Genomic DNA, 12225 nt, shown 5'->3' with positions numbered 1-12225 from the left:
GGTGCAGTGTAGACGACTGCACATAGCAGTGTCGGGTGCAGTGTAGACACCATCGCTCATTGCATAGGTTACAGACAACAAAGGTGTTTGTCACTCAAAATATCAGGTAGTGTCAAGGTTGAAAAGGACAGTGAGATTTGTCAAGTATGTCCCGAGCCTACAAGCAGAACATACCAAAGGTGATGTCCTCAGGGTTTGATTTCTGATTTTGGGGGTTTTTTTGTTTTTGTTTTTAAAGGAGTTGTGGTTGCTGTTGTCGTATTTGTTTTTCTTACACCAGAGACAACATCAGGTAGAAAGAGCTCAGAATTTGCAATGAGGCCTAAATCTAATCCTGACTTATTGTTCGCTGTGCAGTCTCAGGTCAGTCCCCCAGAGGCTTCCCTTTCCTTACCTGTAAAAACTGCTGGGGTTTGGAAGATTCAGTGAAGTAGTATGTTAACCCCAAGATGGCCTAGAAAGGTGACAGAATGCCAGCCACAGTAGTGGTGGCAGCCAAACAGCAATGAAAATGTCCTGCACTGCACAGTAAAATGTCTACATGATAACATCCATGTTCTACAGTTAGCTCTGCTGTTAACTAAGATGGGGAGTCCTGCCCACTGAGAATGCACCATCCTGATTGGGTGGAGCAGGCAAGCTGTGCAGCAGCATGCATCGTTTGCTCTCCACTTCCTGACCAGATGCCATGGCAGAGTTCTCTGCAGCTCTGCCTCTATGACCTCCCACAGTGATGTCTGGAACCGAGAGCCAGAACAAACGCTTTCTCCCCTAAGGGACGCATTTATCGCAGTACTTATGACATGGAAGAAGCTAGGACCTGTCTAGCACACAGTTGGTACTTACTGTATGCTAACGTCCCTCCTGCCATCAGGAACAGTCAGACACAGCGGTGTGAGCCTGTGGTCCCCACTGCTGAAGGCTGAGGCATGAAGATCAGTTGAGACCTGAAGTTAAAGGTCAGCCGGACCAACATAATGTGATCCTCTTTCAGAAAAACCATGCACACAGTGAAAACTGGCTAGCGTAGACTACTGTGCTGATGACGTGAGGTGACTCCGTTTGGCTGTCCCTTGACAGCAACGTCTGAGCCTCGTTCTTACTTGGAACTCTGCTGCCAGAGTCTGAAACTAGAGCTTCCCTCCTGCTCTGACCACAGCTGTGTCTGCAGCTCTCAGTCTGCTCTTTGACCTCCTGTCTCTCCAGCTCTGTTCTCCTGGGTTGACAGATCCTTAACATACTTGCTTTCTCAGGCTCCAGTCAGCACATAACAGCCCTGCCTTCTCAGATGATTCCTCCCAAGGTCCAGTCCTCCTATTCATTTGTTCATTCATTCATTCATTCATTCATTCATTTTTCCCGGACTTAGATGTAAACATTGTTGAGAAAGTTTTCAAGACCATTAACATTTTAGGTAGAATATCCCCTTTAATGTAGTCACCTTGGGGAGTTGTATAACTTAGGGACAGTAGAACTGAATGTAGTGATGACCCACAGGGACATGTGGCTTGGTTACAGAAGTTGGGGTTGACCGTGAGGACATTGGCATGTCTGTCAGCATTGATCCTCTCTGTAAACTCCTTTTTCTCTTCATTGCAAATAGACAACTGTGCTCTTTCTTGCTGATTTTCTCTCTTTCCTAGGCCTGCCTGGATGATTTAGTCCATTCCACTTACTTTTAGATTAAATTCTTTTCCCTGTACTTTAAAAAGGGAGGAAACAACAGTAAAACTAAAGTGAAGACTGTGGGTTGATTTCAGTGAACAGAGGCAGCAGGGAAACCACAACAGTTGAGATGCTGGGGAGAGACCCTTTGGGCCAAAACTGTGGCTGCACTGAACCAAGTGTGCAGGCTCTCCTGGGTAAGAGTTAGCTGGTCAGTGCCGTGATTACTGTAGAGGGAGACACTTGGGCCTGACATTTTAAATTGGCAGTCTTTAAACGCCAAAATTCAAATAAGTTCTAGTTTCATCCGTACATTAGCTTGACTTTAATTAAAAGAGTTAGGTTGTGGGTTTTGTTCTTGGCCTTAAAATTGTTTTGCAGTTTTACAACCCCCTAGAACACCCCCGTTGGGCCTTTAAATAAGATTTACATTTGGTGGGTTAATGTCTCTGTGTTATGTCTCTAGACCATTCTTTCTGTCTGTCTGTCTTTCTTTATTAATGTGCTTCGTCTATCTGTTTAGTGTTTAAAGGTTCTTGTTCTTCTTACATTGGGGGAGGAACTTAAAGAGCAGAGCATTTACCGGATGTGCACGAGGCCGGCCCTGGGTTCAAAATGTAGCACCACAAAAATTACCTTTTTTCTGTTCTTTTTTTTTTTTTTATGCACATTGGTGCGTTGGTGCTCGGCCTACATATATGTTTGTGACATATGTTTGTATGAGGGTGTTTGTGTGAGATCGTGTCATTATAGACAGTTGTAAACTGACATGTGAGTGCTGGGAACTGAACCCTGGTCTTAGAAGAACAGTCAGTGCTCTCAACCACTGAGCCACCTCTCCAGCCCCAACACAAAAATTCCTTGTATAAGAAAGCCTCTTTTTGTTTACTTCATAGGCACTTTGAATTTTTCTCTGTCCTCATGGACTCACTGGCTGCTGAGTTTGTCCCTCAGTGTTTTCTGTTTGTTTGTTTGTTTGTTTTTTAAGCAGTCCCAGCTGGCCTTGAACTTCTTTTGCTGTGTGGTAAGACATTCTGGGGAGATAGAACACACACAGTACCCATGCCAGTTAGGGAGCCCAGAACAGACCAAAGTCAAACAGTGGTTTATTGGGATTGTTACAGGGATATGGATGAGAGGTTATTTACAGGAACAGAAATAAGTCAAAGACAACTGCATCACAAAAGCCTACCCCTGCATGGGTGACAGCTCACAGAAGCCGGGAACCTGGAGGAGGCTCAACAGGGTGGAGAGTGTCCTTTCCAGGTGACTTATTCTAAAACTCTTCCAGGCAGCTGGGCTGGTTTCTTCCCCCCCACCCCCCAGCTGTTCTGGTCTGCCATAGCATTCATTTCAGCTTGGATTGTCTGAGAATGACTCCAGGCTTCATTATTTACCTTTGGGGGGGGGGGAACCTAGTGAATCTGGTCAGTTTCAGGGACTTCTTGTTTTGAGCTATTGACCATCTAGTTTGAGAAGTTCCCTACAGGATGGAATATTTCTCTCTCAGAGGAAACTGCTACATTACTACGTCTGATCCTCCTGCCTCCATCTTCTGCATGTTGGGATTGTGGGCATGCACCACCACACCTGGTTAATGTGGTTCTGGCGATGGAGTATGCTAGGCAAGCTGTGCTGACAGAGCTACATCTCCAGACCCGCATGTGCCTTTTCAGTATTCATGGTGGTCACAATGTATAGAGTTAGGTTTAACTTAATCCATCTGTACAGGAGCTGAAGAGGTGGCTCGGTGGTTAAGAGCACATTGCTGCTCCTGCAGAGAGGATCCTGGCTTACTCCTAATGACTGCATGTAACTCCCAACTGTCTGTAACTGTCTGACCTCCTCTTCTGACTTTTCCAGGCACTACACACACATTCATGTAGCCAAAACACCTTTTTAAAAAGCCGGGTATGGTGGCACCTTTATGAGTCCAAGGTCTTCAAAAAACAAACAAACAAGCAAACAAACAGTATAACACATGGCTGTCTCAGAAGTTAGGTTGACCGGATGAGAATTACAATGTAGTCTCTGTCCTGAAGACCTGGTGGATCAGTGAAGAACCCAACTTAAACACTGTAAAGTAAAACATTTAGATAATAGTTCTGACAATAAAGAAAAACTGATAACCATATTAATTGGAGCCCATAATGACTACAATTTAGAGAACAGAGTCATTTTACTTTTGCCCACGTTTATCAAGGGAAGCTGTACTGTGTGCATGGAATTTGAACTTAGTTTTGAATATGAGTAAGTTTTAAGTAAAAAAAAAAAAACAACAACTACCAAATCCAGATTTTTGTGCATGTATTTTACAGAACTGTCTTTTTTTTTTTTTGTCCCCTTAAGGAAGAAAAAAAAAATCTTTATCTGAATTACTCCTTTAATTATATTTGTTATTCAGTACAAGAGTAAATTCTTGCCTGTGTTTGCTGGGTCAGTTGCCTTCAGTTTCTTCTCTCTGTGCTTTTGTTCCAGACCTCCTGATTTTCAGTTGCTGAAGAAAGGACAAAGGTTTGTTCCAGTCAGTTTCACTGACGTGAGTGGGCCAGGTGGCGTGAACACTTGGACTTCCTGTGCTGGTTTGCTACAAAGAAACATGTGACACTTCAGCATTTTCCTTTGTGAGGGAAAGATGATTTGTTTGATCTGTCTGATTTATTGTACAGCTGTCCCGTTGAGGAAGTCTAATTGAAGCTGTTGAAATAGACACAAACACAGCCTCTATCTCAGACACTGCTCCTTTATTGGTGAGGTCGTGCCCATTGTATTTGGAGAAAGCGTTTTATGGTCTTGTTTTAAAGGATTTTAAGATATTAATGTGTTAATTATTTGAAAGACTATCTTAAGTATCAATATGAAGCACAGGCTGTAGGTTTTTGGGTTTTAGTTTTTGGTTTTGCTAATCTCACCTCACAGTTCTTCATGGTGTTGTTTGCTCAACTACAGCTGTCTCTCAGGACAGGTCCTCACTCTCAGATTAAATATCCTTGGCTGCTAATCACTGCTTTAGTCACAAGGTATTGAGCACAAATACAAGATCCTTGTTTATTGATGGACACCGTTATGGCTAACTGCCTTAAAACCTCAAGAGACTGAATGGGAGATAAAAGACTATGAAAGTTTCTTTCAACTTATAGCTATTTCATTTTTTTATATGTGTAAGTGTTGCCTGCATGTATGTTGATTCACTATATGCTTGCCTGGTGGGCACAGAGAGGTCAGAAGATGGCGTTGGATCCCTGGAACTGGAGTTAAGTGCAGTTGTAAACCCCCTGGGTGCTGGGAATTGAACCCAGGTGCTCTGAAAGGGCAAGTGATCTTAACTGCTGAGCCGTATTTCCAGCCTATAGTCTAATTTCTTAAAGTTAAACTTTCTTCTTATCCAAAAGTTACTTGCCTGATGATATAGGTTAGTTTCTAGCTAAAAACCACATGTGATCCTGGAATTTTGGAGATTTTGATCAATTTCTGTATTCCCACTAGGACTTGCTTTCAGCCTTTGCTTTCTACTTCCTCCTCCACGTGTTTCTAGACCAGGCCTCAAAGCTCTGCCAAGCAAGCGTGTCTGAGGACAGTTGCTCTTGTGTGCTTGTTTGCCTCAGCATGAACTGCTTTGTCTTTGCTCCTTCAAAATTCTTAATCTGATTTAAACTGAATCTGAAAATCAAAAGGTGCAGTCATAGTACAGCTGTTATCGTATTGTTTGCATTTGTGAGCTCGCAGATTTAAATATCTCTTTTGAATTGTGTTGGTGAGCCAGTCATTATCTGTTATGACTTTTGTATTTTTTCATTGCATGAAATTTTCTGTATAATGGTCAGCCGGAACAAGAAAATATTAACCTTTTTCCAAGCAAAAATCAAAATCGTTGAACAGGATAAGTCATGGTGTTTACTATACTGCTTTAAGAATTGTAAATTGTTAAGAACACACAAAGGAAAGCTGGAAAAGAACTCTGTCAAACATGTGTTAGATATAGAGAAAGGAAAGCCTTCTGAAATTTAAGTGTGAGAGTATAAAATGTAAGGCTGTGGCTAAGGGACAGAAATTCTTATCTTGGGAATTCCAGAGTGTACCTGCGGAAAGCTTCAACTTCCATTGACATGGTTCTGATGGTCTCTCCTTGTACAGCGGCTCTTCTGGAGAAGTAGTACAGTTCTTCAGAGACGCCATTACCGTAGCAGATGTTGATGCGCAGTGTGAACCTGCTTCTTCCAGCTCTAGGAGTGAGTGTGCCAGTGATGAGGAAGAGCAAGGCTTTGTTTCTTCTATTCTACCAGGAAACAGATCAAAGGCAGTGGATACAAGACCACAGCCACACACAAAAAACAGCATAATGAAAAAGAAGGCTGCTCAGAAGGTGAACTCCAAGCAGGGAGATCAGACCGTGTCCGAGGTTACTGAGAAGTTGGATAATTGCAGATTAGATAGCCAGGAGAAAGTGGCCACTCGTAAACTTCCTTTAAAAAAAGAAAATACTCAGATTTCTTCACCTGACCCTTTGTGTGACACATTCAACACTTCCACAGTTTCTGAAGATAAACACAGTGTATCACAAGTTACTCTTGTGGGCATAAGCAAGAAGAGTGCTGAGCACTTCAGGAACAAATTTACCAAGTCTAACTCAGGCTCTGGGTCAGCCTCTGGTTTGGTGCAGGTACGTCCTGAGGTGGCGAAGGCAAACTTACTCCGAGTTCTAAAGGATACCCTGACTGAATGGAAGACAGAAGAAACACTGAAGTTTTTATATGGCCAGGACCATGATTCTGTGTGCATGAAACCCTCTTCAGCCTCGGGGCCTGATGAAGAACTTGATGAAGATGACATAAGCTGTGACCCAGGGAGTTGTGGTCCTGCCCTGAGTCGAGCGCAGGACACCCTGGATGAGACACTGCCCTTTAGAGGCTCAGACACGGCCATTAAGCCGCTGCCAAGTTATGAGAGCTTGAAAAAGGAAACAGAGATGCTGAACCTGAGGGTCAGGGAGTTTTACAGAGGGCGCTGTGCTGTAAATGAAGATACTACCATGTCTCAGGGCTCAAAAGAGGTATGTCTCCATGATGAGTGTCCCCATGATAACTGTTTTAGGCTGCTCATATTTAGAGAACTCTGCAGAGCAAACGGGGAGCATGCCTCGTGCTCTGCAGCGGAGTAGATCGATTGCCTAGTTAGATGTTTCTCTAGGTGATGTTTAGTTGGTATCTATTTGAAATGTTACAGATATGGCTGGGGGCCGGCTTACTGAGGAGCTGGGTTCAGATTCCTAGCACTAATAAAAGCTAGGCACAGCTTACCCACTCTGTGTCTGTTAGGCACAGCCAGACAGGGCGGCCAGAGAAGGTGGATTCCAGGGGCTCCTTGATCAGCCAGTCTAAGGGGATATCTCCAAGTTAGTAAAAGACTGTATCTAAAAGCTAAGATGGAGAACAGTGAGAGAGGAAGACTACAGCATTGCTGTCTGGCCTCCACATGCCCATGATTGCACACATGCACATGTTTGAACACCTCACAAACTTACAAGATGAAATGTTACAGATGAAAATACAGTAAAAGAACTTACTGGGAAGAAATGGATATAGATATTTGAATATCTGTTCTTTCATCTGTTAGCTTTTTAAAGTTCTTTGATGCTACTTATCTGTAAATGGAACTTCCATTGCTCATTTGTTCAGTGCGTGTCACACTGATAACACAGTTCACAGTCATGCATAAAGGCTGAGTGCGTGCTGAGAGGAAGGAAGAACTGCAGAATGTTACCATTCGTATTTTTGGTTCATATGTACTATCTGGGAATCATATTGCCATGAAGAAAAGAGTGGATAACAGTCTTATTTTTTACCATATAATTGTTATTAAGTTATAAGTGATGTTGCCCCAAGATTAAGAACACACTTAGAGATTTGGAGAGGTGAAGTGGAACTAGAAAAAAAAATACAGAAATTTCTTGCATCTTTACAGAATTTTTGTCTAGCTTCGGACCATATCTGAAACCCCAGTATTAATATTAGATAGTATCCAAAACTTACCTTAAGCTAAAGGAAACACTAGTCTCTCCTGGTGAGCTGCATAAACCACCGTCACGAACTGGTTTTTGCACTAAGACGCCTTTAAAAAAAAAAATGAGTGTCTAAAGTATATGACTTTGTTGTAGAACATTTTACAGCTTTTTCATTGGCATTTAATATCAAGTGTGCGTATTGTTGACTATTTACACTAGCACCCCATGACATCACTCTCCAGACCAGGAGGTGCTTCCTTACACGGAAACTTGAGCATCGGTGTCTGTCCCTGACTGTTACCTCTTTGCAGTCTTACTATCATACATAGTAGTGGAGATTAACTTTGCCACTTTTTGAACAGCCTATCTTTGTTGTCCAATTTGTTTAATAACACCATGTGGTTTTGTTTGCTTTGATTCTAGGCGTCCGTGCTGTTGTGTATTCCTGTAGTTTATGCTGCATATAGACTGCACAAGTGCAGTAGTCCCAAGTCCCCAGCCCATGTCCCATGAGCCCTAAGCCTGCCTTTTGTGTGACTCTCCTGATGGAAAAGAAATGTCTTTTTACCAACAATCTAAGGAAAGCTTCCATCTAGGTCTGCTTTGTAAGACTGAGTATGCTAGGGTTACAGATGGGCTGGCTGGGTAGCCGCAGCTGCATCATTGAAAATCCGCCAGCACTGGGTGATAATTACTAAGGCTGCTCCCAACAGCAGCCAGCCTTCCATCTCTTACATACTCTGGAACCAAAGCCACATGTAATAGGAGGGAAGTGGTGGCCAGGATCAGAGATAGGAAATGTTCACTGCTTCCTCACCATTGTCAGAGACCCAGCTGCCATGACTACAGCCACAGGTTTCATTGTGCTTCATGATAGACACTGGTCACAGTGTCACCAGGGAGAATGGCCCTTGGTACACCACTGCCCAATGAGTGCTTTGAAATGCTCTGTTGCTCAGTTCTGCATCTGGTGGCTCTTTCATATAGTTCCAGTTGTCTGCTAAAAGTTTCAACTGTCATTTTTCTTTGAAGATGTTAAATGTCTTTATATGGCATCACACAGTATAACATTTAACAGTAATATAATTTTGCTATTGTCTTATTTTATTAGACATCAAACATTGTCTATTAACATGTTACAAGCTGAATTTGGTGGTGTGTGCCTATAATTCCAGTGTTTGGAAGGCTAAGGCAGGAGCATGAGTTTAAAGCCAGGCTGTTGCACATTGGAGACCCTCACCTGAGATGCAGGACAGTGTTACATCCTCTAGGATGGATCTGTTCATCCCTAAAGATTTCCAGCAACCCATGTCACCATAACCTGATGAGGACCTGAGGGGACTTAGTGGTGGCAGCAGTCCTCACGAGTCAGTCTACTACAGAGTGTGCTCCTTCCAAGTCTGTTTCCAACTGGGGAGCATGACCCGGAACCCTTCTCATTTGGCATGCCCTGACCTATGATTCCATTAGAAAATCTCCGCTGAGGTTCTCAGTATCTGAGCTGCCTCTTCCAGGCTTAGCCCGGCAGTCTCCAGGATTCCTCTCCAGGATCAGTCCGGGTTCCTTACTACCTTGCTAGCTCTGTGCCACTTTCCAACAAACAAGATGCGTTTTGTTTGGTTGTGGGTTGGTTGGTTGGCTTTCCTTCCAGCTCCCTCATTCCTAGTTCATTGGAATGACCTTACCCCCTTCTGGAAACACTTCCCCACAAATAGTAATGGGGACGTTAATCCTTAAATGTACATTTATAACGAGTTTAGTAGCTGACCCTCCAAAGAGGACAGATGGGTGGCAGACTCATCACCTGATAGTGACTTAAGCTGATGCTCAGGTTTAAATGCTTTAGTTCTCAAACTCGTTTTCTGTCCTAGAAGAGTAAACATTTCTATTTCATGTTATTGCTCTACTCATTTAAAAAAATGTTTATTTCTCTGTTTGCTTTAAGAATGTGTTTCAGCGTGATCTCAGCTTCCCACTGATTGATTCAAGTTCCCAGAACCAGATTAGAAGACGGATTGTTCTTGAAAAATTGAGAAAAGTGTAAGTATGGATGTATCATTGTGACTTTTTAAGAAGTTTAAATTAACTCAGTATTTTCATGAATTTACAATTTATAAATATTATCCTTGAATTCTGAACAGTTTTTAATTTCCTTGCTTGAAAAATTTCCATCTTAAGATTTATTTTTCAGATATTTTTAGTAACAAATTATTTTTGTAGATGACATAGGAATGTCATAAATGAAAAAAGTGAGATTGTAGAATAGAAAACCAAACTACCCCACGCCTTCCTAAGCCAGCAAAGAAACACCTGCTAAAACAAGCCAAGGGAGCTCTGCCCTTGTGGACATTGCCACAGCTGGTTGGCTTGCTCAGCATGTCTGCATGGTCATGGGCCTATTTCACACCCAGGAACATGAATTTCATTCAGTTCAACTTGCACTTTGGCTTGAAGTGCTCTGTAATGGGAAGGATTGTTCTTAAAATCAACCCATTCACAAGTAACGCTTAAAAACTGCCTGTTTCTGTTTAAAACAAAGCAAAGTTAGCAAATCTTTTTCCAGAGTTAAAAGATCTACCTTGAACTTTCCAACCTGCAGTTTCTTTCCTTTTTTTTTTTTTTTTTAGCAAGAAAACATGAAGTGTGTTAATCACTGTTTGGAGTTAAAACAGTCTTGAATAAGATGATTCAAAGGGCAGTGCTTTCATAGTGAAGCTATAGAATTAAAGGTGCTGACAGACTGACAGCAGCCAGAGTGGTTTTGCAGTCCAGGCCTTATTGTCTGTAGCACAGACTGAAGCAGCAGCAGGGGCTTATGTGAATCGTGCTTTGACTTCTCATTAGTCATGAGGTAGCTTAACCCCTGAGACCTCCTCAGTACCACTGTTGGCCCTGAAAACCCCAGAGGTAGGCACAATACGTCATTTTTTTTGTTGTTGTTGTTCTTTTCTCCTCAGATTGCCTGGACTTTTGGGTCCTCTTCAGATTACAATGGGAGATATTTATACTGAACTTAAAAACCTCGTTCAGACTTTCAGGTAAGTGTTAGTGTTATAATTTTTCCTTCTCGGTTACTAGCTATACTGACTGTCTTGCGCAGTGATGGGAACATGAGGAGAGGAAGGGATTGACCTTTGTGGACTCAGCTTAGACTCAGTAGTGTTCCCTTTTGTTTCTGTTGAACACATCTCCTTATTGGCTCGAGTTCTGACACATTTCACTTTGGATAGCTTGCGTGTAAAGTAACTTAATTTAGGAGGGAGATTACAGGATGAACAGAGGTGACTCTGTCAGTAGGAAGCCAGCCTTGTGAGCACAATAACCTGAATTCAGCCCCAGATTCATGCCAAGTTTAAAAAATGAAAAAGCTGGCATGATCGTGCTGATAATCTTAGCGCTGAGGAGGTAGAGGCTAGCCTAGGCTACTTAGCAAGTTCTAGGCCAGAGGGAAAAGACCCTGACTTAGAAATGGTGGACAACACCTGAAGAACTAAACCCAAGGTTATCCTTTGACCTCCCCACACAAACACACAAACAAACCTCTCCATACATACATACATACATACCTCCCCACACATATATACACACACAAACCTCCTCATACACACACACACACCTCCCTACACATACATATACACACAAAAACCTCCCCACACATACACAAACCACAAACCTTCCCCCATACACACACCTCCCCACACAGATATCTACACATATATACACATGGACCTCCCTATACATATATACACACAGACCTCCCCACACATACATACACAAACCTTCCCACACATACACATACAAAGGAAAATTATGTCTATGACACAAAGCTAGTAGCATTGAGTTCAGTGTAATTGTAAAGTGTGCACTGGATGAGCAGCTCTGTGGTAAGCCTTGGGTGATGCAAAAGAAGCACTGCTGATGGAGCCTCGGGGAGGGCCTCCCTCGCCTGGGACAGCATAGATGACTCTAGCGAGCAGCCGAGGACAGAGTGGCTTTTACTGGATCATGAAGACGCTGACTACTGAAAACTCCAAAGACAGGATAGAAACTTTGCACCTTGGAAAATGAAGCAGTTGAGTTTCCTAGTTGATAAAACATGCACCTAAGGACAGTCTCAGTGAGATGTCCATATTTGAAAGTGAATGTTTAAAAATAAATCTGAGTAACATGATTATTCTTGTATTTTTGGTTGTGAGCCTAGCCTTTAACGGCTGAGCCATCTCTTGAGCCCAATGATTATTCTAATTATTGATGTTGTTATTGTCAGTTGTCTTAGAGATAATACAACTTAAAGATCATTGATTGTACAAATCAGGGATGCCAGAGTGGTCTTCAGATTGGCATAGGCCTTTGGAAAATTAAGTGCTTTGTATAAAAGATTCCAGGCCAAATATTTAAAAAGTTGAGTTTTCTTTTGTATCCCAGTTGATGATGGAATCAGACCCACCTTATGTCTCTGGCAGAGCCATCCATACAAAGGGAAACATTGACAGTGATGGTGAGGTTGGGTTAGAGTCCACAGTGCAGACCCAGGACAGTGATGGTGAGGTTGGGTTGGA

At 42.5% G+C, this 12225-nt stretch overlaps 1 protein-coding gene across 5 annotated transcripts in view; it reads left to right on the top strand.

The window, feature by feature from the left end:
* Rpap2 (RNA polymerase II associated protein 2) overlaps window positions 1-12225 on the top strand; it is a 73091-nt gene that overhangs the window by 16551 nt on the left and 44315 nt on the right. For all 5 annotated transcript variants that reach the window (XM_028782336.1, XM_028782337.1, XM_028782335.1 and 2 more), the window contains exons 7-10: window positions 4144-4179; window positions 5800-6715; window positions 9612-9706; window positions 10624-10704. In XM_028782336.1, coding sequence (XP_028638169.1) covers window positions 4144-4179; window positions 5800-6715; window positions 9612-9706; window positions 10624-10704 — 1128 coding nt within the window. The remainder of the gene's footprint in view (window positions 1-4143; window positions 4180-5799; window positions 6716-9611; window positions 9707-10623; window positions 10705-12225) is intronic.

This window comes from Grammomys surdaster, unplaced genomic scaffold, assembly GCF_004785775.1.
Source record: "Grammomys surdaster isolate TR1022 unplaced genomic scaffold, NIH_TR_1.0 751, whole genome shotgun sequence".
Lineage (NCBI taxonomy): Eukaryota > Metazoa > Chordata > Mammalia > Rodentia > Muridae > Grammomys > Grammomys surdaster.
This window is presented reverse-complemented; position numbering and strand designations above follow the sequence as displayed.